The sequence below is a fragment of the Phyllobates terribilis genome, unplaced genomic scaffold (genome assembly GCF_046119375.1).
Source record: "Phyllobates terribilis strain yellow unplaced genomic scaffold, ASM4611937v1 Scaffold_5__5_contigs__length_657084704, whole genome shotgun sequence".
In the NCBI taxonomy this organism is placed as follows: Eukaryota; Metazoa; Chordata; class Amphibia; order Anura; family Dendrobatidae; genus Phyllobates; species Phyllobates terribilis.
In genome coordinates, this window is record NW_027362765.1 from 633,251,983 (window position 1) to 633,279,426 (window position 27,444).

The 27,444-nt window shown below is 44.2% G+C and overlaps 1 protein-coding gene across 2 annotated transcripts in view; it reads right to left on the minus strand.

Annotated features, from left to right (window-relative positions):
• ACY3 (aminoacylase 3) overlaps positions 1 to 27,444 on the minus strand; it is a 147,611-nt gene that overhangs the window by 15,239 nt on the left and 104,928 nt on the right. The window contains exon 5 of one of the 2 annotated variants that reach the window (XM_073686153.1): positions 26,967 to 27,074. The exons of the other annotated variant lie outside the window; for it this stretch is intronic. Coding sequence (XP_073542254.1) covers positions 26,967 to 27,074 — 108 coding nt within the window. The remainder of the gene's footprint in view (positions 1 to 26,966; positions 27,075 to 27,444) is intronic. 2 annotated transcript variants of the gene reach the window in all.

The window sequence follows — 27,444 nt, forward strand, 5'->3', positions numbered from 1 at the left end:
AACACTGGACAGCTGAGGGCCTTAATGCAGGAAAGCATCCAGGAGCTCACAACTGTGCACATTAACCCCTGCACTGCTGAAATCAACCTGTACCATCTATAATATAACGCTACAAGCGTCCCTCCGTCTGAAGCCTCTATAGACTGCACAAGCGCGACACGCCTGCGCAATCTGGCTCCAGACAGAAGCAGGCATGGAGCCGTTACAGGTAAGAGTGTATGGCGCCGGAGATCGTGGTATGCGTAGACACTGAACGCATACCGCGATCTCCGGCGCCATACTTACCTGACCGAGAGGAGCGTTGCCGCGGTGCCTCTCTTGTGGCCGGAGACCGGGGCCGGAGTGAAGGCATCGGAATCGGCGCATGCGCATAGCGCTATCCGGCGTCATTTTACTGAAGACACATTTGCAGTGTGTCTTCAGCAAAATGGCGCCGGACAGCGCAGTATGGGCACATGCATACTCCGGCGCCACACTTCTCCCTCAGATGAGGGGCCATGCATACCAGGATAGGGATGAGGGGTACCATGTATTCCAGGATAGGGATGAGCGGTACCATGCATACCAGGATGAGGGATGGGGTGCCATGCATACCGGGAAAGGGATGAGGGGTTCCATGCATACCAGGATGAGGGGTACCATACATACCAGGATAGGGATGAGGGGTTCCATGCATACCAGGATAGGGGATGAGGGGTGCCATGCATACCAAGATGAGGGATGGGGTGCCATGCATACCATGATAGGGATGAGGGAGCCATGCATACCAGGATGAGGGGCGCCATGAATGGCAGGACTGGGATGAGGGGTGCCATGCATGCCAGGATTGGGGATGAGGGGTGCCATGCATACCAGGATTGGGGATGAGGGGTGCCATGCATACCAGGATTGGGGATGAGGGGTGCCATGCATACCAGGATTGGGGGTGAGGGGTGCCATGCATACAGGATTGGGGGTGAGGGGTGCCATGCATACCAGGATAGGGATAAGGCATGCCATGAATACCAGGATAGGGATGATGAGTGCCATGCATACCAGGATTAGTGGTGAGAGGTGCCATGCATACCAGGATTGGGGGTGAGGGGGGCCATGCATACCAGGATTGGGGATGAGGGGTGCCATGCATACCAGGATTGGGAATGAGGGGTGCCATGCATACCATGATTGGGGATGAGGGGTGCCATGCATACCAGGATTGGGGGTGAGGGGTGCCATGCATACAGGATTGGGGGTAAGGGGTGCCATGCATACCAGGATTGGAGGTGAGGGGTGCCATGCATACCAGGATAGGGATAAGGCGTGCCATGAATACCAGGATAGGGATGATGGGTGCCATGCATACTAGGATTAGTGGTGAGAGGTGCCATGCATACCAGGATTGGGGGTGAGGGGTGCCATGCATACCAGGATTGAGGGTGAGGGGTGCCATGCATGCCAGGATTGGGGGTGAGGGGTGTCATGCATACCAGGATAGGCATGAGGCGTGCTATGCATACCAGGATAGGGATGAGGGCAGCACATAACAGGATGGGGGAACAGGATTGGGGAGCACAAATATCAGGATGGGGCAGCACAAATACCAGGATGGGGGCAGCACAAATACCAGCATGGTAGACTATATACCAATAAAAATGCTCGCCACCCGGGCGTAGAACGGGCTCAATAGCTAGTTTAATATGAAGGTGAAAGGCTTCTAATGAGTGCAAGAGAGCAAAATGTAACACTATTGTCGACGCCTTTGCATGGTTCCCCTTTCCCCTCCATGCAGGGACACCGGCATAGTCACCGCCCCAGCCATGCGACTTGGTCCTCGGCGCGATCCCTACTTCCTTGTGTTGTACGTGCAGCATTTCACGGCGGCGTGACTGCTGCGCAGACTCATCTGCTCTTAAAGGGGGAGCGTGTACATAGTAAAATGGCTGAGAGGCATTTAGTATATAATGCACCTCTGCCCAATAGGGAGGTGCCGGAGCAACATTAATTCATTAGGTAAAATAAAAGCACTATTTTATTTATTTATACCATAAAACCCGACATACAAAGATAAAAAACTGACATGTTTCCAGCGTCCTAGACGCCCTTAATCTGTAGAAGTGCTGCTCTTTTCACTTTTCCATTGTTGCTGAGTCATGGCACCCACCTCCCATGGACTTCCAACCTACAAAGAGTGGTAAACTCTGATCCTTTTTTCTACATAATTCATTACTGAGTTAGGTTTACTGCTAGTAAGTTGTTAGGTCCCTTGGTCCTGGTGTGGCCAATGTCCTGAACCCGTAGTCCCTGGTCCTGGTGTAGCCAGCGTCCTGGGCCCGAAGGCCTTGGTCCTTGCATGGCCAGTGCCTGAACCCTGAAATCACCCCAGGGGTACCTGAACCAGTATCCGACACCTGTGTGTCTCAAGGTGTACCTATCCGTGAACTCCTTATATCCAACTACTAAAACCAGTCTCCGAATCTGTCCTGTCTGAGACTCTGTGTCAGCAACCGTTCTACCCGTGGATCCTAAACCTAGTAGTCTGAATGGAGCCCGAGTCGGTTTCCATGTCAGTAATCATTCTGCAGCGGATCCAGAGCCTAGTAGTCTAAATGGTGCCAGAGTCCTATTCATGTCTGCGTACCTGACCCCTGCTGTACCGGAGACTGCCTAGGAGTGGTACCTAGCGGCTAACTGCAGCTCAAGCCCGACTCCACAATCAGAAGCTCCAGAGAACACCAAGTAGCCACTTCGCTATGCCCTTCCTAGGTAAGCCCGGCCCAACGGCACAGTGGGTCCACAAACCTCATGTGCCACCTGCAGGCATGACACATAATGAGCATATCATAAGATTTTATACTTTTACTGACAAATGCATCAAGTTTATGTAAAGACTCAATATTTACAGTGTTGTCCCTTATTTTACAAGACTTCTGCCCTTCGCACTGGCAACTGGATATCAGATACTGGGCCAAATCCTGACTTGTGACAACCCATTCGTGTCTAATCAGTGCTTGATGTTTATCACAATTTCTGTGTTCTTGTTTGTCCATCCACTTTTTGAGGATTGACCACAGTTCAATTTGATTAAGATCTGGTGTTAGGAACTGACCTGGGTTGGAGTAGTGGTATTGCAACCACTAAGGGCAGCACCAGCAGGTAGCATAGTCAGGAATAGGCAGAAGTTGGTACACAGGAACAGCAGTATAGTCTTGAATGAGGTAGCAGATTAAAGGAAAGCTTGACTAAAGGCTGGGAGCTCAATAATCTCACAAGGAAGGAGGTACCAGGCCAGGTTTATATCGGGTGTTCAATCAGGAAATCACAAGATGAAGTCAATCAGGAACAACACAGGGTGGAGCCACTCAGGAACAACACAGGTACTAGTATCTTTTTAGCAAGGAACTATACAGCGAGCTGAATAGCTCAGAGGGAAGAGCTGCCACCTGGTGCACAAGAGATCCTGAGTTCAAGTCAAGACATCTGGGAGGTTTCCTGTCCATGGGACCAAAATGTCATTGTTTTGCTCTCTGAGCCACTTAGTTGTTACTTTTGCCTTGGGATGGTCTCCATCATGCTGGAAAAAATCATTGTTCATCACAAAATTGCTCCTAAATCATTTGTAGAAGTTGCTCTTGGAGGATATTTTATTGACATCATGGATGTGGCATATTCTTGTCTGACCCCTTCTCGCTACTATCTTGATGTGGAGAAGGCACATGGCAGAGTGCATTGGGGTTATTCATCTACCACACTTGAAAAATATTTTTTTCCTGGTTATTACTTATCAGCTATTGTGTCCTTATATTTCTCTCCAAGTGGTATTTACATCAATCTTTCTCATAGTTTCTAAATACCCAATGGTACCTGCCAAGTGTATCCCATGTGATTTTTGCATTCATAATGGAATTTTCTTACAATATATAAGAAATTTAAATTCACCCTTTATCTCTGGCATGACCTTTGGGGAAGTGGAACACCACTATGTTGGCCTGTACGTCGATATTGTCCTTATAGTGCTTAGTACCATTCTGTTCACTACCAGCTGTCCTCAACTTCATTCAATCTTAGAGAAGTACTGTAAAATTAATCTTTCCAAATTCCCAATAAGTTTTTTTCCCAGTTGGGTAACCATTTAAATTTAAAGAAGTTTAAAATAAACTCTTCTCGTCAGGTTATTAACTTAGCTTATCCTCCTAATAAACTGTTTGACTATAATTTCTTTACTTTTTTAGCTCAAAACAAGGACTTCAGAGCTTAACCATGTGGTATATCATGTGTGGGTTAGGCTTGGGGCACACTACATGTGTGCACTTAGCCTACAGTATATGTCAGGGCCTTTTCCTGATGTATACTGTAATGTTGCCATAGGACCCCATTCGCCAGACAGAGGGCAAAAGTGTGATCTTTAGCCTCAGTCTGGCAGGTATGTGGCTGGACCGTTTAATTATATGGATAAATGCAGTAAATTGCACTTTCCTATACAGAGGGCCACTGCAAAGAAACATATAGCATATATCCATTACCTTACAGTGGGTGCATATGGTTAACGCGTGACGTTTTTAGAAACCTGAAGTGGGTAAAAGTTGATCAAAAGCCTGAATATATGCACAGCAAGTCTATTTTATATATAAACAGCAAGTCTATTTTTATATATAAATGCAAATCTTAACTATTTTGAGAATTTTTTGAGAGGTTTTTCAGGTGGTTTTCCTGGCAGAATCTGCCTGAAAAAGACATCGCAAACACATATAGAAGATATCAGATTTTCATTGAAGTTTTCAGTTTTGACATAGATTTTGATTTGGTTAGGAAGAGTCTCTGAAGCATTTTTACCCTTTTTTATTGCAGCCTTTTGAATTTATTGTCAAGTTTGGTGCAGATTCCACAAAAATCCACATAAAAAAGTGACACATCTTTATTTAACTCATTAGTGACATAGCCAATTTTGACCTTAATGACCAAGCCAAAATTTTGAAATCTGACCAGTGTCACTTTATGTGGTAATACCTCTAAATTGGTATCCCAGTGATTCTGAGATCGTTTTTTCATGACACATTGTACTTTGTCAGTGGTAAATTTAGGTTCATATGTTTTGTGCTTATTTGTGAAACTATCAGAATTTTGGGAAAAAATTGCAATTTTCAAACTTTCAATTTTTATATCCTTGAACCAGTTAGTCATGCTTTACAAAATAATTAATAAATAACATTTCCCATATGTCTACTTTACATCTGCATCATTTTTCAAACGTCATTTTATTTTATTAAGATGTTAGAAAAGTTAAAAGTTTAGGAGCAATTTTTCATTTTGTCAAGACATTTAGAAAACCTGCTTATTTAGGGACCTATTCAGATCTAAATGGAGTTTGACTGGCCTATACATTGAAAATTTAATCCTTCAACTGCTACACAGGAATAAATGCAAAGTCAAATGAAAAAAAAATTGTAATTTTTCCTCTAAAATGATTCTTTAGCCCCAGTTTTTCGCTTTTACAAGGTGTAGCATGAGAAAATGGACCCCACAATTTGTTACCTATTTTTTTCTGAGCACACTGATACCCCAAATGTCATCAGAAACCTCTATTTGGACAAACAGCAGGGCTTGGAAGGGAAGGAGCACCATTTGAATATTGGAACACAATTTTGGCTGAAATAGATTGCAGGCACCATGTTGCATTTGCAGGGCCCATAAGGTGTCTAAACAACAGAAACCCCTGATAAATGACCCCATTTTGGAAACTATACCCCTCAAGGATAGTGAGGACTTTGAAACCAAAGGTACTACACAGAATTTGATAACATTAGGTCGTCATATTGAAAATTTTCATTTTTTCATGAAAATGTTGCTTTAGTCCCAAAATTTTCAGGTATCACAAAAAAGTGGACCCCACAGTTTGTTCCTCACTTTCTTTTGAGTACGGTAATACCCACATTTGCTTCAAAACTTCTGTTTGGATACATGGCAGGGCTCAGAAAAGAAGAAATGACATTTGGTATTGTAGCGTCAGCGTCTCTGCCTCCTGTCGGGCAGAGACGCCGATCCCCGATCCGGCATCCTCCGGCGCTCCTGCTGCTTCCACCCAGGGTGCGCGCACCACACGCAGTTCCCGAGGGCACTTTACTTAGGGCGCGCGCGTGCGCTCCCTCCTTCTTAAAGGGGTCGCGCACGCCGTCCTAAAGAGTCCCCGGCCAATGGCCAAAGGACTGCTCTTATATAAGGCACCTCCTCCAAAATGGAGGTGCCTGTGCAAGGTTGTTCTTTGTGTGTTAACACTCTCCTCAGCCCACAGCCTGTCTATCAGCTGTGCCCACCAGCCTGTCTATCAGCCGTGCCCCCCTGCCTAATAGCTGTGCCCGCCAGCCTGTCTATCAGCCGTGCCCACCAGCCTGTCAGCCATGCCCGCCTGCCTGTCCACCAGTCGTGTCCACCTGCCCGTCTGTCAGCCGTGCCCGCCAGCCTGTCTATCTGCCGTGCCTGCCAGCCTGTCTATCTGCCATGCCTGCCTGCCTGTCTGCCAGCAGTGCTCATCAGCTGTGCCTGTCGGCTTGGCCATCAGTCCCGTGGGAGTCACCAGCTCTCACACAAGGTCGGTCCCAGAGTGGCACATGGTTCACCTTCGCGGTCCCTTCTTGGTTCACGGAATCGACTAAGCCGCTGTGTGGCCAGGGTCGGTTCGGGTAGGCACTTAGTTACGCCCCTATGGTCCCTCCTTGTATCACAGCACAGAGGTTCCACCACCCGGATCCGTAACAGGTATTTGTAATGTAAATTTGGCTGGAATACAGTTAGGTCCATATATATTTGGACAGAGACAACACTTTTCTAATTTTGGTTCTAGACATTACCACAATAAATTTTAAACAAAACAATTCAGATGCAGTTGAAGTTCAGACTTTCAGCTTTCATTTGAGGGTATCCACATTAAAATTGGATGAAGGGTTTAGGAGTTTCAGCTCCTTAACATGTGCCACCCTGATTTTAAAGGGACCAAAAGTAATTGGACAGATTAAATAATTGTAAATAAAATGTTCATTTCTAGTACTTGGTTGAAAACCCTTTGTTGGCAATGACTGCCTGAAGTCTTGAACTCATGGACATCACCAGACGCTGTGTTTCCTCCTTTTTGATGCTCTGCCAGGCTTTCACTGCGGTGGTTTTCAGTTGCTGTTTGTCTTCAGAGAAAAAGAGGTCTTAAACTCTATAGCGCCACCTATTGGAAGCAGCAATCCTACAAGTCACAATCAACCCTTTAACGAGTCGTGCAATATGACTTAGGATAAAAGCCAAACCAGATTCTCAATTTGCAGACACGGTTTTCGGGCTGCACGACTCGTTATAGGGTTGATTGTGACTTGTAGGATTGCTGCTTCCAATAGGTGGCGCTATAGAGTTCAAGTCCTCTTTTTCTCTGAAGAGGCAATTTGCATGTTTTTACATCCATATTTTAAAAAGTTTTGTGAAGCACCAACAGGATTAATAAGCTCAATACACCCCTAGATGAATTCCTTGATGGGTCTAATCTTCAAAATGGGGTCACTTGTGGGGGTTTCTGCTGTTTTGGTACCTCAGGGACTCTGAAAATAATACATGGTGTCTGCAATCTACAGTTAGGTCCATATATATTTGGACAGAGACAACATTTTTCTAATTTTGGTTCTAGACATTACCACAATGAATTTTATACAAAACAATTCAGATGCAGTTGAAGTTCAGACTTTCAGCTTTCATTTGAGGGTATCCACATTAAGAAGAGGCAATTTGCATATTACATTTCCCAGAGGAGCATTGCATGGCGAATAAGCCTCCTTACCTCAACATGCCAGAGCTGGTATGTCACTCTCCAGAAGGAGAAACGTTACCCCTTAGACGATGTAAAAGCAAAAATTGTGTTTTTTCTGCTAAAATGTTTAATTTCACAGTGGATGATAGGAGATAATGGACCCCACAATTTGTTAAGCAATTTCTCCCAAACATGATGATACCTCATATGTGGTCAAAAACTGCTCTTTGGGCACATGACACGGCTTAGAAAGGAAAGAGTGCTATTTGCTTTCTGGGGCGTGAATTTGTCTAGAATAGATTTTGAATGCCATGTCACATTTACAGACCCCCTGACATGCCAAAACAGCAGAAACCCCTCCAAAGTGACCATATTTTGGAAACTGGATCCCTCAAAAAATTAATCTAGGGGTATACTGAGCATGTTTAACTTACAGGCGAGTCACAAAACTTTATAACATTTAAATGTGAAAACTAAAAAATATTTTTTTTCCACTAAAATACTGTTTTAGCACCAATTTTGTGTTACAGATGTAACACTGTTCTACAGCTAAATTAGTTCAGAGATGAAAACATTTGAACTTCACTAATTTTGTGGTGCGGAAAACGAATATGATGCTAAATTTGCTGATTGGCTCTAATTTTCAAGATCCCGAGGAGGTTTTAATTTCTTATGACACCTTTCAGGCAGGCTCGTCATCATTATTGCATTGTTAGTAGCTAGTCTATTACTTCATTTATTTAGTCTATTAAGCCTTCAGTATTCTATCATCATAGGGTGACCAATCAAAAACGCCAACTCAGCTCCGATGACGTAATCCTAATTACAGTTACATCACCTACTTTTATAAATGCTCTCTGTGTAACGTAAACAGTTTTAGGATTTCTTAGCTTAGTTTCTTAGCATATTGACATCTTTCTATATGTTTTTTTTTCAGAGATGCCTCGTTCTTGCATTAACAAAGTGGATAGTTTTTGCTACATATGCGGAGAAGTCACTTTTGCGTCACAAAGGCAAAACTTGACTACCATGATAAGGAATTAATTTTTTGGGAAACTCAAAAGCAAATAACTATGAAGAGTTGGTGGAAAATGTTCTCAAAACATATATGGATCTTGGCTGTAAAATGACCTTAAACATTTATTTCCTTATTTTGGCTGCAGAATAGGAAATCAGGACAAGAGTTTGACTCCACACATATGCTGCAATAGATGTGCATCACATCTGCATGGGAAGAGGCAATCTATGCTTTTTGCAGTCTCAATGATCGGAAGAGAGCCAACCGATCACACTACCAATTGCTATTTCTGCATGGTGCCCCCCATTAGGAAAGGAGTTTCACGGAAGAAGTGGACTTTACAGTATCCAAACTTTCCATCTGCAATACACGCAGTACCACATACAGAAGGACTGCCGCTTCCAAAAGCGCCAGAAAAATTTTCAGTCAAGTGAAGAAGGGGGTGCTTGGTGTTATGAAGCATCTTCCTCTCACGACCCTGAGTTTGTGTCAGCAACCTCAACTGACCCACACCTTATAACACAAAGTGAACTGAATGATCTTGTTAGAAATTTGGATCTGCAGAAGAGTAAGGCTGAGCTCTTAGATTCCGGGTTACAGCAGTGGATTCTCCTAGTGGGCGATGTTTGGATTTCTTTTCTCCACAACCTTGACAAAGATCTTGTCCATTACTTCTTCATGGAAGGCGATCTTGTGGCATGCAACAACACCAACAGTTTAATGGAAGCTCTGAAGATATATTATAATCCAAAGGAATGAGGCTCTTCATCAATTCATCCAAAATGCCGTCTTGCTGCATAATGGTAATACGCTGCTTTCACTTCCAGTTGGTTATGCAGTCCACATGAAACAAATCTATGACAACATGAAACAGCTGTTAGGGTCACTGAACTATGACCAACATTTGTAGCCCCTCTGTGGTGACTTAAAAGTGTTTGCCCTTTTACTTGGTCTCCAGGGTGGATACACAAAGTACTGCTGCTTTCTGTGTGAATGGGATAGTTGTGCAAGAGAATATCACTACAATAAAAGACCCCACCTGATGAAGACGGCTTAGACCGTTGAAACGCGTTGTGGCAGTGGTATTGGAGGAAGAATAAAAGTCGGTTGACATCTATTAAATTGTCCAGTATTCCTTTGGCGCTCCCTGAGACTGCTGCACCATTGTTTACTTGTGATATATCTCCATACGGAGCCAAAGTGGCAGGAGCAGCTGGGCATATTTGGATGTGTGAGGACCTGCGGTTATCCAGCCACCTTGTTAAACTACTGAGGACCTGCGGTGACGTGGTATCTGGTCCAGCAGGATCGTGTGACCACTTGAGGAGCACAGAGTTGCGAGGCAAACACCGACAGGACGGTACTACAAATAGAGGCGACCCGGAGCCTCATTAATCACACGCTTAATCTTGGTTGTGTAGACGTACACAACCATCACAGGTGAGTGTACTGGCACTTTTTAAATTATTTAAATAGCCCTGTGAGTCTACACATGCGCCCTTTCTTTTCTTTTCACTACAATAAAAGAGACTGACCTCTCCAATATTCGCTTCAGCCAAGGAGTAAAAATGTCCTGCATGCAGCACTTGTTGACCCACATACGATTTTGCAACCCCCATTGCATGTCAAATTGGACCTAATAAAGAACTTTGTAAAGGAAATAGTTAAAAATGCAAAAGCATTCAAGTATTTCATTGATAAATTTCCAAGGTTAAGTGAAGCAAAGATAAATGAAGGAGTCTTTATTAGACCTCAGATTCGTAAACTTCTTCAAGATGAGGAGTTTCTCCGTTTGGTGCAGGGCAAGGAAAAGGCTGCATGGGTAGAATTCACATTAGTGGTAACTAATTTTTTGGGCACTCAAGAGCAAATAACGATGACGAGTTGGTGGAAAATCTCCTCAAAACACAAAAGGATCTTGGCTGTAAAATGTCGTTAAAGATTTATTTTCTTAGATTTGCATCAAGACTTTTTTCCATCAAACTGAGGAGCAGTGAGCGACGAGCAAGGTGAGAGATTTCTCCAAGATATTGCAGCTATGGAGAAAAGATATCAAGAAAAAAGGAATCCATCAGTCCTTGTAGATTACTGTTAGACAATTGTAAGAGATGATCCGATTTAGGAGTACAAGAGACAAGCAAAAAAGAGTTGTGACTGAATGAAGACTAAATTTTGTAGTGCAATTTCCTGTTTATAATTAGCAATAGTGTTAAAGCATGTTTTAGATTGTACCACATAGAAAGTCCTAAGGCTCTTGATACGATTTGTAGAGCTTTGGCCCAACCATTTGATCATGAGATCGAACTCCTGCTCAGCAGATGTGTTGAGGTCGACAATGGCAGCCTTGAAGGTTGCTTTCCAGACTCTGTAGTTCTCAGCACCGTCATCAAATTTTGAGAGACGGGTGTTGATTAGCTCTCTGCTCACCTTAAACCTGGCAAACCACCATGTCTGATTTTTCACTCCTTGTCGCCGTGTCAAATTATGGTGCCCCTTGGGCATATAAGCTGTCTGTTGTGAAGGGGTGAGAAGTTCTCAGAATGATGTTGCTGCAGGGTTGAGCTGTGGTTTAGCCTCTGGAGGTTCTGATGACTACTGTTTGAGCTGTAGAAACGGGCCAGAAAGCACCTTGTGGTCATCTTGCAATTATACCTGTCCTTGAGAGGGCACATCGGGGTGTTGATTTTGGGTTTGTGCGGGTACTGTGGGCGACACCGGCACCACAGGTAGAGCTGATTTGGACGTTTTAGTGTTGTCAGCATGAACAGTGCTGAAAATAGGGGGCATTGCAGATGAATGTTTCAGCACATAGTCACTGGTACAATCAACTAGATTGTCTTCATCCTGTGGTGGCAAACTGGATCAAGACTTTGCCTCAATGCTTGTTCAAGTACTTTTACCTTTGCTAGTGCAATTGCTTCTTCCATCTTTGTTTGAAGAATCTTTATCCGAGCCTCTACTTCTGCTTGCTCTCTCTTTATGCCTGAGCTTCTGAGTCTGCTTTTTGGCTTCTGCATCTGCTTTCTTGGCTTGAGCTTCTCTGTCCGTCTCTGCTTTCTTGGCTTGAGCTTTTGCATATGCTTCCTTTTTTGTGAAAGAACATCTTACTTTGGATTGCTCTCGTTTATGCAGGCCTCCAGTATTCTGTCACTCAGGACTGGACTTCTTGAGCAAGATGATCTATATGACTGAGCAGAATATTTAGATGAATTTGATCTATGCAATCTCGTTTCTTGCAAATGAGTGATAGAGTTCTGCTTTATCCTTAACATGCTGCACCATGGCGTCTCTTTCTCTATTGATACTGCTTTGCTTAGCTCCAACAAGGCTTCATCGATATTAGAGTCTTTTAGAAAGGTTGTATACCTTGCAGACAGTCTGCTGTATCTTTCGTGAGCTGTGTTCAGCCGTATAATAGCGTCTCGTAAACTCACTGCATCACTTTTGTAGTGTTGAAAACCCGACATGAAGGAGGCGACTCATTCCCATAGACCTTCCAGGTTATTGCAGAGCTCATCTTTTGTAGTATGTTAGTTTTCAATTACTTTTAGCGTCGGTTTGAGAGAGCGTATTGGTCATGCAATTTGGTCTGCTGCAAGTGTGGGTTCTGCTTCCTTCTCTTCATAAAGTTGAGAATCAGGTTGCACTTGCTGTATTTCAGTGCCGGGAGATTGTGTGGGACATTTTTTGTCCATTTTGATTTTTGGGTGCCAAAAATTACTGCACAGCTCCTATGGGTTATTCCATTAAGATTGCCAAAATATTTTGAGTGAATTGCAGGGTTTCCAGTCTGGGTGACCGTTGCTACGTGGAAAATTGTTATAGGGATCTGAGGTAAAATACGCAGAAAGTCTCTTTAAGAGGTGTGATCTGAGGTGAAACTGCACATTCATAAACTGTCCTTTAATTATGCTAACAAAGGGTTCTTTTAAATGTGAAAACATCTTCGTGAATTTTGCAGAAGACTTCCAGTCAAGTGTAGATTACAGCAGATGTGCTGTGCCTCTCTCTCCAACTTGCCTGTTGCTAGACAGATTCTTGTGTGAGATGCAGCTGCGCTCTGGTGTACAAGCATAAGTCACACACTACAACTGGACTCTAAGACAATTTCTGACTGTTCTGTCTCCACATAGGGCGAATGGAGTGATTGATAAGGAGCTGTGAGATTTTCCTACCTCCGTACCCAAGATGAGGAACAGACAGGACTCAGCGTCCGCACACTCAAATGTAGAACCACAGCATGGGTACAGTTGAAGACTTGGTTTATTTAAACCCGTATAGAGAAATAATACTTTTCGGTACAATACTGTAACTTTCTCTGAAGCCGCTGACGTCAGTTGCTGCTAGTCACAAGTTGATAACTTTACAAGCCCAGCACAAGTGGTCCTTGTTTCACAGTAACTCTGGTTATAAAATGGCTGCCTAGAGCAAATGACCCATTAACTGCCATGCAATGGCCATGCCCAGTTTGAACCAACGTAATTGGAATGAAAAAGAGCGGCAAACAAATACTAGCCAACAGATGGTGACATAGTAAGATAATACATTTAGCAGGCAACAAACTAATCCAGAACTTATTTTCTATAATATGCAAACAGACCAGCTGAACAGTAATTAAATTATATCTGGGGGAAACAGCATAATAAATACAGCAGCAGAACTAACCTCACTCTATGCAGGTGCAATTAAATATGTTCAACACCCATTGCAAATTAGGTTTATTTCCAAAATTTACAAACTTTCTGCTGTTTGCAATAAGGCTGCGTGCCCACGTTGCGTATTACAAGCGTATATGCTGCGGAATTTCCGCAGCGTAAACGCTTGTAAAACGCATGTATATCCGCACCCCATGGTCCCCAATGGCATTCCGCAATGTCAATGCCCATGCTGCGGATTTTTCCGCAGCGTATATGCTGCGGTCAAAAATCCGCAGCATGTTCATTAATTTTGCGTTTCCGCATGAGGAATCAATGTGCGGATGGTACCCAAGGCTGGATGAGAGGAGGCTCTCATCCAGACCTGGGTACCAAAGAACCTGTAAAAAAAAGAATAAAATAAAGTTTATACTTATCTTCTGATGTTTTCCCTCCATCGCGCTGTTGTCTGAAGGACCTGCCACGTCATTGAGTCATGTGACCCATCACATGACTCAATGACGTCACCGCAGGTCCTGCACACAACAGTGTGAGCCGCTCAAGACTCCGGACGGGGCAGAGAATGCATCGGAAGGTGAGTATAAACTTTATTTTTTTATTTTTTACCATTCTGATTCTTTTTTTTAACTATTACTTGGTCACACTATATAAATCCATGCCGGTTGCATGGATTTATATAGTGTGAACAAGTTGTCAAGCACTTTTACAAGTGATGCTTAAATCACTTGGAGAAGTGCTTGATAACCCGCATGCGGAAATGCATGCAAAGACACTGCAAAGACGCCTCACAAACGCTTCTACCTGGCGGGAAAACCGCATGTAAAATCCGCATGCGATTTTCCCGCCAGGGAGAAGCGTAAAAAATATGCTTCATTTCTGCAACGTGGGCACATAGCCTAAACCAAACAAGAACTATGTAACTAGCTCCATACAACCAATATAACAAGTGTTTTCTCCAAATTGAACACAAAATGCCACATTTAACGACTACAGTAGAGATGAGCGGTGTTCGACTCGAACGGTTCGCCAATCTCAAATTCGAGCTGTTTTGGGCGGTGTTCGAGCCGTTCGGCGAACACGAACAATTTGGAAAAAATTCGGCTGTTCGAGGTTATGTTCGATAACTGTTCGTGCACCAAAAGCGTAACTGGATTTTTTCTCAGTAATGCTGAAAATTTATGTCAATACGCAGTTTGAGTGTACAGCGGGGCGGGGGGAGGGGCAGGGGATGGATCTCTGCAGAAATAATGAAGATCTCCATTTTTTTTTCTCTTTCCCGCATTTACAGTGGGGAAGTGCAATCTGTCAGCCTATCAGCAGCGCACACACGGAGCGAATTGCTTTTTTTCACACAAGCAAGGGCATGTGTCATTGGCAGTGTGTGTCACATGTCCTTGCCCTATAAGACCCAGCCATTTTCCACGTAGCCACCATTTTCTCACTGCTGCAGCTGCGTGTTAGACGGCACCGCTGTTGCTGTGTGCGCTATACTTTGAGTGTTAATTTCAAGCCAATTATCGCACAAATCTACAGATAGCTTGGGAGTAGGGAATAGTTGTGATTGCAGTCCTTTTGAGGACTAGGTTACATCATTTCCTACGACTTTTATCAGGCAGGTCTGTGCTCTTAAATAGATAGGTTGGGAGTAAAGACTAATTGTAATTGCAGTCCTTTTGAGGGCTAGGTTACATCAGTTCCTATCACTTTTATCAGGCAGGTCTGTGCTCTTAAATAGATTGGTTGGGAGTAGGGACTAATTGTAATTGCAGTCCTTTTGAGGGCTAGGTTACATCAATTCCTATCACTTTTTGCCAGGCAGGTCTGTGCCAGTGCTGTGCAAGTTTTTTTCACAGCATTTGGCTAAATCTAGCTAAGCAAATCCTTTTTGGCCTCTTGCAGTATGTGTTAGTCAGTGGAGTAGCCTATCTGTGTTGCAAGCTACACCACCTGTGTATAGAATACAATTTTTTTTACTGCACTTAGCCAAGTAAAACCTTTTGGGCATAGCATCATTCTATTAGTCCATCTATACTAGCCTCCACCAGGTTGCAAATTCCAAATAATTTTTATCTGCATCTAGCTCTGAAAAAATATTTGGGCTTGGGCTTGTAGCAGTGTGTGGGACTTGTTCTATTAGTCCATCTATACTAACCTCCACCAGGTTGCAAATTCCAAATAATTTTTATCTGCATCTAGCTCTGAAAAAATATTTGGGCTTGGGCTTGTAGCAGTGTGTGGGACTTGTTCTATTAGTCCATCTATACTAACCTCCACCAGGTTGCAAATTCAAAATAATTTTTATCTGCATCTAGCTCTGAAAAAATATTTGGGCTTGGGCTTGTAGCAGTGTGTGGGGCTTGTTCTATTAGTCCATCTATACTAACCTCCACCAGGTTGCAAATTCAAAATAATTTTTATCTGCATCTAGCTCTGAAAAAATATTTGGACTTGGGCTTGTAGCAGTGTGTGGGACTTGTTCTATTAGTTCATCTATACTAACCTCCACCAGGTTGCAAATTCAAAATAATTTTTATCTGCATCTAGCTCTGAAAAAATATTTGGGCTTGGGCTTGTAGCAGTGTGTGGGACTTGTTCTATTAGTCCATCTATACTAACCTCCACCAGGTTGCAAATTCAAAATAATTTTTATCTGCATCTAGCTCTGAAAAAATAATTGGGCTTGGGCTTGTAGCAGTGTGTGGGACTTGTTCTATTAGTCCATCTATACTAACCTCCACCAGGTTGCAAATTCCAAATAATTTTTATCTGCATCTAGCTCTGAAAAAATAATTGGGCTTGGGCTTGTAGCAGTGTGTGGGACTTGTTCTATTAGTCCATCTATACTAACCTCCACCAGGTTGCAAATTCCAAATAATTTTTATCTGCATCTAGCTCTGAAAAAATATTTGGGCTTGGGCTTGTAGCAGTGTGTGGGACTTGTTCTATTAGTCCATCTATACTAACCTCCACCAGGTTGCAAATTCAAAATAATTTTTATCTGCATCTAGCTCTGAAAAAATATTTGGGCTTGGGCTTGTAGCAGTGTGTGGGGCTTGTTCTATTAGTCCATCTATACTAACCTCCACCAGGTTGCAAATTCAAAATAATTTTTATCTGCATCTAGCTCTGAAAAAATATTTGGACTTGGGCTTGTAGCAGTGTGTGGGACTTGTTCTATTAGTTCATCTATACTAACCTCCACCAGGTTGCAAATTCAAAATAATTTTTATCTGCATCTAGCTCTGAAAAAATATTTGGGCTTGGGCTTGTAGCAGTGTGTGGGACTTGTTCTATTAGTCCATCTATACTAACCTCCACCAGGTTGCAAATTCAAAATAATTTTTATCTGCATCTAGCTCTGAAAAAATAATTGGGCTTGGGCTTGTAGCAGTGTGTGGGACTTGTTCTATTAGTCCATCTATACTAACCTCCACCAGGTTGCAAATTCAAAATAATTTTTATCTGCATCTAGCTCTGAAAAAATATTTGGGCTTGGGCTTGTAGAAGTGTGTGGGACTTGTTCTATTAGTCCATCTATACTAACCTCCACCACCTGTGTATGTAATAAAATTGTTTTACTGCATCTAACCCAGCCAATACTTTTGGGCTAATACCACAGTTTGGCCACTCAGCTCTGCTCGGTTCCCATCCATTGTTTTTAGTGCAAACAACTCCAGAGTTGTCAATTAGTTAACCACCAAAATGAGTGGAAAAAGGCCTGCTGCTGGTGGAAAGGGGAATAGGCGTGTTGGGAAGGGAAAAAAAAGTTGTGTCCGTGGGGTAGGTGTTAAAGCAACAGTAACATCTGCAGAAGAAAGACCATCTTCCAGCCAAACTAAGATGTCTACTTCTTTTAGCGGACAATGTGATAAGATCCCTTTCTTACGGCCACGCCAATCGCTACAAATTCCAGATGAGGCACAAAAACAGCAGGTGCTTCAACGGATATCAAGTGCTCCATTAAGTGGGCTCTCCTTCACCTCAACTTCAACATCACAAATACTCCAGTCCTCAGAGGTGTCACCCCAATCGCACTTGCTTCCTCACAGCTCCCAAGTCTCCAGCAGCCTGTCTGAGTATGGGGTAGAAGAGATGGTTGAGTCTGCAGAGCTCTTTACTCATACTATAGCCTGGGAATCAGAGGTCGGCTCCAGAGCTTCTGTGAATCCAGACGAGGAAATGATCTGCACTGATGCCCAGAATCTTTATGAGTCGGATCCAGGACCAGACGCAGAAGGTTCTGACCATAATGTAGACCCTCGTTCCCAAACTGTAACTCCTGTTGGTGGAGACAATGAGGAAGACGATGATGAGACTCAAATACCTGATTGGAGCGACAACTTTAGTTTTTTGTCAGGGCAGGAAGAGGTTGGCTCTGAGGACGACGGGTGTGATAACACACAGGGTGATGATGACGAGGTTGGAGATCCCACTTACTGTCAACCCACAGTCAGCCAGTCGATGAAGTCAGCAGAGGAGGTGGAGGAGGATGCTAGTGACGACGAGGTCAGGTTGTGCCTTCCTCGACAGAGACGTAGTACTGGAAGCATGTCAACAACTGCATCCTCAAACACAACTCTGCCTCTGACCACAAGTCGTGGTGGCTCTTCAGGTCGCATGGGTGCTAAGCCTTGCATAGCCTGGGCATTTTTTCAGATCGATAAGGATGACCCAACTCGTGTTATCTGTAACATTTGTCAGCAAAAGCTAAGTAGAGGCCAAAAAATACATAGTTTGAGTACTTAAATGCAATTGAACCGAACTATATGGAAGGATACCATATTATATACACAGGGTACTCCTACTGGGATGCACAGCCTATAGAAATATATGAAGTATGACCCCCGAAAAGAAAAATATAGAACAATATTAAATAGTATTAAAAAGACAAATTTTATTCAGTATAAATATTAAAAACAGTATACTCTTAACAAATTAGTAGGTCACCGGGGATGGAAAACACAAATACAATGCGACAATTCTGTATAGGAGTGCACATGAGATCATCTGATAGCATTGAAATAGGGGTTGCACTCTGATATAAATGTAACCAGCCAAAAAATACATAGTTTGAGTACTTAAATGCAATTGAACCGAACTATATGGAAGGATACCATATTATATACACAGGGTACTCCTACTGGGATGCACAGCCTATAGAAATATATGAAGTATGACCCCCGAAAAGAAAAATATAGAACAATATTAAATAGTATTAAAAAGACAAATTTTATTCAGTATAAATATTAAAAACAGTATACTCTTAACAAATTAGTAGGTCACCGGGGATGGAAAACACAAATACAATGCGACAATTCTGTATAGGAGTGCACATGAGATCATCTGATAGCATTGAAATAGGGGTTGCACTCTGATATAAATGTAACCAGCCACATAACCAGCAACATACATAAATAGTCTACCCAAGTGGCAGTATATATGATCAGAAAAGACCAAGAGATGGCATGGAATCTACAGGTATACAGATTCAGTAACTGTTCCAGCCATTCTCATAAATGTGTGAGACAATCATAGTGGTGTCTTCAGCAAGTAAGGTGGCTCACCCATGTGCAATGTATACTCCAATGTCGCGTTGAAGCCCCGACACGCGTTTCGCGTGCTGCTTCCTCGGGGGACTGTGGTTGTGCATGTGGACCGCCATCATTATATACCCCTTTAGACAGTAATCAGCTGTTATCGCCGGTAAAGGCGGCGCATGCGCAAAGACATCCGTCCCCCCGACACGTCATTTCCGGCTAATTCCCAGCGCGTTCCATTGATGTCAGTGGCCCGCACCCCCGCTGTACGGAAGCCTTGTGAGACGTGAACGGAGAGGGACAGTCTCGAGCATGCGCCGCACGGCGCCGCCATATTGGACAAGGGAAAAGAGATGGGCAAACACCTATGGGGCAAATAGCATCATCAAGAATCATCAGAGAAGACACACTCATCCGGGACACATTGCACAAAGGTAGATACATAGACAAGACAATAAATCCTCGGATAAAACATTGCAGTTGGCCCATTTACAATGGAAATATCGGCAAAGTCCTATGATGTATTTTGATGTTCACGAACATGTGAAGAGAGACTTGGCCCATATAGGGGGCGGAGGCACTTGTCTGAAGTAAATAGTTTGAGTACTTCATGCATGAACCGGCACATGGATATGAAGCATAAGTTGCAGTGGGAAGCTCACTGTGCTACAATGCGGCCTAGCCAGCCGGGCCAACCACCGTCTGCCACATCTTGTGCATCCGCGGCCTCTTCATCCTCTGTGACTGGGGGGACAGCAGTCACACCTGTTTTGGGACGCAGACCTGCCACCTCTTTACCCGCAACTGCCAGCGTGATTGGCAGGTCATCATTTTCTTTGGAGGTGGAAACACCAGCTGGTGTTCAGCGCTTTCTGACATCGATAGCACCACCTTTGGATCAAGGCAACCTAACATGTCCGCCTGCATCTTCTTCACAGACCGGCAGTTTGCCGGGGACACCCTTCTCAACCCCGTCTAAGCACAGCAGCCAACCCTCGGTCCCTCAGATGTGGACAAGTAAAAGACCATTTCCTCCTAGCCATGAGAAAGCTAAGAGGTTGAATTTCACCATCTGCAAGCTGTTTGCTACAGAAATGCTGCCTTTCCGCCTGGTGGACACAGAGGATTTTCGAGACCTTATGTCCGTCGCAGTGCCCCAGTACCAGATGCCCAGTCGGCACTACTTCTCAAAGAAAGGTGTGCCTGCGCTCCACCAGCATGTCGCACACAACATCACCGCTTCTTTGAGAAACTCTGTGTGTGACAGGGTGCATTTCACCACAGACACTTGGACGAGTAGGCATGGACAGGGGCGTTACATGTCGCTGACTGGGCACTGGGTAACTATGGTGACAGCAGGACAAGGGGCTGCTGTCCAAGTCTTGCCGTCCCCACGAGTTGTGCGTCAATCCTCTTTGTCTCGAAGTTCCTCCACTGCTTCTGGCTCCTCAACCTCCTCTCGGTCCTCCACTTGCACCCAAAGACTGTCTGGTCATGCCACAAGCTTTCTAACTGCGCAGAAGGGATCCTGCACACCTCCTTACTATGCTGGCAGCAGGGCTCAACATCATCAGGCGGTTTTTACTTTGAAATGTCTGGGAAATGTGATTCACACAGCTGAGGAATTGTGGTCAGCTCTGGAGAACCAGTTTCATGATTCATTGTCTCCACTGGACCTGAAACCAGGGAAGGCCGTGTGCGACAATGCTTCAAACCTGGGTGCGGCCCTTCGCCGGGGCAATGTCACACACGTGCCTTGTATGGCTCACGTGTTGAACCTGGTTGTCCAGCAATTTTTAGCCCACTATCCCGGACTAGATGGCCTTCTGCAGAGGGCACGGTCGCTGTGTGCTCACTTCCGCCGTTCGCATCCCGCAGCTCAGCGACTTACATCTCTACAGAAGTCGTTGGGCCTGCCACTTCACCGGCTAAAATGCGATGTGTCTACACGGTGGAATTCAACTCTGCACATGTTGCAGCGACTGTGGCAGCACCGACAAGCCCTGGTGCAATACGTTCTGACGTATAGCCTGGGCTAACGAGATCCAGAAGTGGGGCAAATCACGCTGGAGGAGTGGTATCAGATCAGGGACCTATGCACCCTTCTGCACAGTTTTGAAATGGCGAAGAATATGTTTAGTGCTGATGATGCCATTATAAGCATGACTATTCTGGTGATTTACATGCTGGAGCACATGTTAAACAGAATTCGGAGTCAGGTGGTGGCACCAGAGGAGGTGGAGGAAGTAGAGGAGGAGGAGTTGTATGCGGAAGGGCTAACATCTGCAAGGTCCAGACGGTCAGCAGCACCAGGCGGCAGGCGTGTGAGGGTGGGGGAGATGGTTTTACCAGGGCGCATGGTAGCAGCCAAACTAGTGAGGAAGGTGCAGGAGCCCAGGAAGAAGTGGAGGACGAACTGATCGAAGACTCATCAGATGAGGGAGACCTTGATCACATTTCTGTTGTGCGAGGTTGGGGGGAGAGGGCAGAGGAAGGAAGCATGATTGTTACCTCGCCACCAACACAACAGGGACTTGGTGCTCCTGGATGCGCAAGACACATGAGTGCCTTCTTGCTGCACTACCTGCAACATGACCCTCGAATTGTGAGAATTAGAAATAATCCTGACTATTGGGTTGCCACACTGTTAGATCCCCGGTACAAAAGTAAATTTGCAGAAATTATTCCTGCCATAGAAAGAGATGCACGCATGCAGGAGTATCAGCAGAGACTGTTGCAGAATCTTACATGTGCTTTTCCCCAAAGCACTAGTGGTGCACATAGTGAATCTCACAGTTCCAACTTGCCAACCGTGGGACCGTCGAGTGTTCAGCACTTAAAACGTAACAGAAACACAGTATCTGCTGGTAACATCAATTTTGCGGAATCATTTCACCACTTTTTTAGCCCATCCTTTGCAAGGCCACAGGAGACAAGAAGTCTGACACATAGTCAACGCCCAGAGACCATGGTACAGGAGTATCTCCAAGTAAACATTGAAGCCATGACTGTGTCACTGGACCCTTGCTCTTTTTGGGCTTCCAATCTGGATAAATGGCCGGAGCTCGCCACTTACGCCTTGGAGATCTTGTCATACCCCGCAGCCAGCGTTCTGTCTGAACGTGTGTTCAGCGCTGCTGGTGGTGTGCTGACAGATAAGCACACGCGGCTGTCCACTGATAATGTAGACAGACTCACGTTCATAAAGATGAACAAATCATGGATCCAAAATGACTTTTCTACCCCTGTATCATCCTGGGGAGAGTAAAAGCTTGATGATTTGTTAAAATCACCTCACCAACCGTTTTAAGCTTTCAAATTACTAATCATGTTTATCTGTATCTTGGCTGGAAAATAATTTGGGCCTTGTAGCAGTGTGCAGTACTGATTCTATTAGGCCATCTATACTAAACTCCACCAGATTTAAAATTACTAATCATGTTTATCTGTATCTTGGCTGGAAAATAATTTGGGCCTTGTAGCAGTGTGCAGTACTGATTCTATTAGGCCATCTATACTAAACTCCACCTGATTTAAAATTACTAATCATGTTTATCTGTATCTTGGCTGGAAGATAATTTGGGCCTTGTAGCAGTTTGCAGTACTGATTATATTAGGCCATCTATACTAAACTCCACCAGATTTAAAATTACTAATCATGATTATCTGTATCTTGGCTGGAAAATAATTTGGGCCTTGTAGCAGTTTGCAGTACTGATTCTATTAGGCCATCTATACTAATCTCCACCAGATTTAAAATTACTAATCATGTTTATCTGTATCTTGGCTATAAAATAATTTGGGCCTTGTAGCAGTGTGCAGTACTGATTCTATTAGGCCATCTATACTAAGCTCCACCAGCTTTCAAATTAATAATAATGTTTAGCTGCATCTAGCCCGGAAAATAGTTTTGGGGCTCCTAGATGTGCAAGACACATGAGTGCCTTCTTGCTGCACTACCTGCAACATGACCCTAAGATTGTCAGAATTCGAAATAATCCTGACTACTGGGTTGCCACACTCTTAGATCCCCCACACTCTTCGGTCAACCTTTTCATTTTAATAAAGAAAAAAAAAATGGTCATTTTTGAAATTATAAGCATTAGCAGGTTATTAGAAACTGAAATCAAACAGTTTTCAACTCAAAACTTTATTCTAGGTGATGTTACATTTGCACATAGGACCCCTTGTTCGAAAGGAGCTTCTGAACTCTCTCGTCCATTGAATTTGTCAGGTTTTGGATGGTTTCTGCTTCAATTGTTTTGCATGAGGACAGAATTCCCTCCCAGAGCTGTTGCTTAGATGTGAACTGCCTCCCGCCATCATAGACACTCCTTTTGATGATGCTCCAGAGGTTCTCAATTGGGTTGAGGTAAGGGGAGCATGGGGGTCACACCATAAGTTTGTCCCCTTTTATGCCCATATCAGCCAGAGATGCAGATGTGTTATGTGCAGCATGAGACGGGGCATTATCATGCATGAAAATGATCTTGCTGAGGAAGATACGGTTCTTCTTCTTGAACCATGGCAGGAAGTGCTGTTTGAGAAACTCCACATACATTATGGAGTTCATCTTTACCCCTTCAGGGATCCTAAAGGGGCCGACAATCTCTCTCCCCATGATTCCAGCCCAAAACATTACTCCACCTCCTCCTTGTTGGCGCCGTAGCCGTGTTTGCACGGGGTGTCCATCAACCAGCCATCCTCCACTCCATCCATCTGGACCATCGAGCGTTGCACGGCACTCATCGGTGAACAAAACAGTTTTGAAGTCAGTCTTCATGTATTGTTTGGCCCACTGGAGCCGTTTCTGCTTGTGTACAGTGGATAGAGGAGGTCGACAGGATGGCTTACGCACAGCTGCAAACCTCTGAAGGACCCTGCATCTTGTTGTTCGGGGGACGTTGGAGGCACCAGCAGCTTCAAAAACTTGTCTGCTGCTATGACAAGGCTTTTATTCCGCTGCTCTTTTAACCTGACGTAATTGCCTGAAGGAAAGAGTCCTCAATTTTCCCTTATCAGCACGTGTGTACTGTGAATCAGCTACATACTTCTTGATTGTGCGATGATCAGGATGAAGTGTCTTGGCAATGTTGATTGTAGTCATGCCTTGACCTAAACACTCCACAATTTGTTGCATCTCAGCAGCCGACTCATCCTTTTTCTTTCCCATTTTGGCAGAAAATGTAGGCTGCTTAATAATGTGGGACAGCCTTCTTAAGTAGTCTTGCCTTTCATTGGACACACCTGCCAAACTAATTAGCACAGGTGTCTGCAATTGCTTACAGTGATATAAAGAGCCCTGACACACATCACCATCAATGAGTTTAACTGACAAACAAAAAAATTCTTACCTTATCACTCCTAAACACTTTTTGCATAATAATTTGGAACACAGTGTACATGTGCTTTTCCACAAAACACCAGTGGTTCACGTAGTGAATCTTACAGTTCTAACTTGCCAACCGTGGTCTGTATGGAGTTGTTCAATAAAGGGCCCAAAATTAAGATAAAATAGACGGAAGAGGTCTCTATGAATACGAATTCCTAAGTATTTGATACCCAGTGAGGGACAGGCAAAGGGAAAGTTGGACTGGATGGAATCCTGTATGGATTTGGGGAGGGAGACATCGAGGACCTCAGACTTCGCTGCATTGATTTTAAAATTTGACCATGTAACAAAGTGATCTATTTCAGCCATAACAGCAGGGATGGATATATGTGATTGAGTGATATATACTAGGACATCATCAGCAAATGCAGAGCACTTGTACTCGGTGCCTCCCACCTCAATCCACCTAATATTGGGGTTATGGCGAATTGATGAGAGCAGGTGCTCCGTCACTAGGATGTATAAGAGAGGGGACAGAGGACATCCCTGCCTTGTCCCATTGGTGATTATGAAAGGTGATGAAAATGTTCCATTTATCTTCAGCCTAGGTGACGTATTGCGATACAGGGCCGTGATTTTGCCTATAAAAGGGTCCCCTAGACCACTACCCCAAGCTTTTTAAGAGAATAATATATGGCGTGCCAGGAGACTCTATGGAATGCTTTCTCAGCATCCAACGAGAGTATCTAATTACAAATTTTTAACTGCATCTAGCCCAGGAAATACTTTGTGCCTAGTAGCAGTGTCTGCTAGTCAGCGGATTATCCCAGCTGTTAAGCAAGCTACACCACCTGTAGTTTGGACACTTAATTTTTTCAAAGGAAATGCTTCGGGCCCCCGGGACACTCAGTGAAGAGCATCGGGGAGGCACCCCAAGGCACAGGGGCTGGGACTGGCGGTAGGACGTCTTGCAGTGGACCGCCAAGGTCGATCCTTATAACAGCTTTTTAACTGCAGCAGCTTTAGTGGACGCTACTGGAGCTGGAATTACCGCGGCTGCTGGCATGAGACTTGCCCTCCAATAGATCCTTGTAAAAGGATTTAAAGTGTACTCATTCAAATTAGAGAGACAATTTAAATTAAAAAGATTAGACCTGCCTCCACCGCAGGGGGGCTCGCTCGACCCACCAGCGGACAGGCACCAGTATTGGGAGAGGGGGGCTGGCCGTCAGGGTCCACCGCGGCTCTGGCACAAACCCGGCGACACGTTGGTCGCATGGGCAGGAACGGACTGGCTGCGTCGGCTTCGCACTTTTTTGGTTTTAGAAGGGCATGACATGCCTATATCTGTGTCTCCCCCTCCTTTTACTCCTCCACCTCTTTTCTTTTCGCATGACTATATGTACTTGTCACTTTTCCATGTGTTAGTTGTGTCTTCTGAGCAGTTTGTCAGCTTTTGGACACCTTTGAAGTGTTTTCTATGTGTTTTCTATGTGTTTCTATGTGTTTTTGTTTGCCTGCCATTGGTTTTAACGGTGTTCGAAGGTGTTTTGACGAACAGTTCGGCGAACATACGGGTGTTCGACGAACCGAACCGAACTCGAACACTACGGGGGTGGCTCAACACTAGACTACAGCAGTCACCACATTATTCAGCCCCTGAATCCCTTATACAAGCACATATTTGCAAATCACGTATGGTGTCATGCACATCTGAAACAATTAATCAACAGCTTCATTGCATCAGGTGTGCTCAGTGGCATATGGCTAATAATGGCAGACGACGCGGCTGCGATGGGACTAGTGAGTCGAGGTGAGGGTGACCAGTGCCAAACCTTTCAGCCACTGCATCAGTTAGGTGCAATGGCATCACTAGAATGCGCCTGTTCTAAGGAGCCTCACTCCACATGCTGCACATGGCAGAGCAGCGCATTGGGGAAACAGGGATAGGCGAGTCGATTTTTATTTTTTCGTTTCATCAGACAGTACTTGTAGCGGGTTATGGGGGCATCATACTTTGTGGTGTAAACTATGCGGGCATCATAATGTATATGGGGAACTGTGTGGGCATCATACTGTGCAGGGGGATTGTAAGGCTATCGTGCTGTGTGGGTGGCATCATGTTGTGCCTGAGGCAACTGTGGGGGCCATCATACTGTGTATGGGCATCATACTGTTTCGTAGGGAATGTGGAAGGCAATATATTGTGTGGTGGGGACCGTTGGGGCATCATACTGTGAGAGGGGCTATGGAGGCCATCAAACTGTGTACAGGGAAGTTTACCATGTGTGTGTGAGGGGGAACTGTGGGGGCATCGTACTTTATGCCACTTCACAAAGGAAAAGAACCTCCTGAAATACTACTGCCCATGTAGACAGGCTGATTGCTATTAAAGTAACATGGTATATAGTGTCAATTATATCCAATTTATAGCAAGTTTTTGCTACCCATGGGCTGCATTCACATGTTGTGCAATTTTTTTTATTATTGGGTCTCAATCGATGCAAAACCACAACATTTTTGCCACAATTTTCGAAGGTCGTGGTAAAAGTTCAGTTTTTGTTGTGGTCATGGCAAAAAAAAAACACTGCTGCCACAAAGTGTGAATGTAGCAAAGTGTCATATTTTGTAATTCTACTGACAGATTTTTGCCCTTCCTTATCAGTACCTTGATTCAACAAGTTGATAAAGTCCAAAGTTACTTTAACAAGTGTCTTCATGTTCTGCAGTATGTCACTTCTGACAACCCCATGTGGCTGAGGACCCAGTTCAAAACCTGAAATGGCACAGACAGTGATCAGTATAACCACACAGCAGATGTTTGATTCTAATACTAGTTAAAGAAAAGATTTGCAAAGAGATTTTTAATGGAGTTGTCATCTGCTAGACAACCCCTGGTTAAAGAGAACCTGTCACCATGAAACTTCAGTCCATTCTAGAGGCACCATGCAATAGAGCAGGGGATGCAGAGAATATTGATATACTTTGTAGTATTGTGAGAAAAGATTCAGTGCATTAAACATTTAATCCTCTGTTATTTTTGGGATTTTGGGTCCTGAGGGCAGTGCTATCAGTGATTGGCAGCTTTCTATGTATAATTGTGCATACAGGGGTAGCTGTCAGTCACTGATAGGACCGCCTACTGG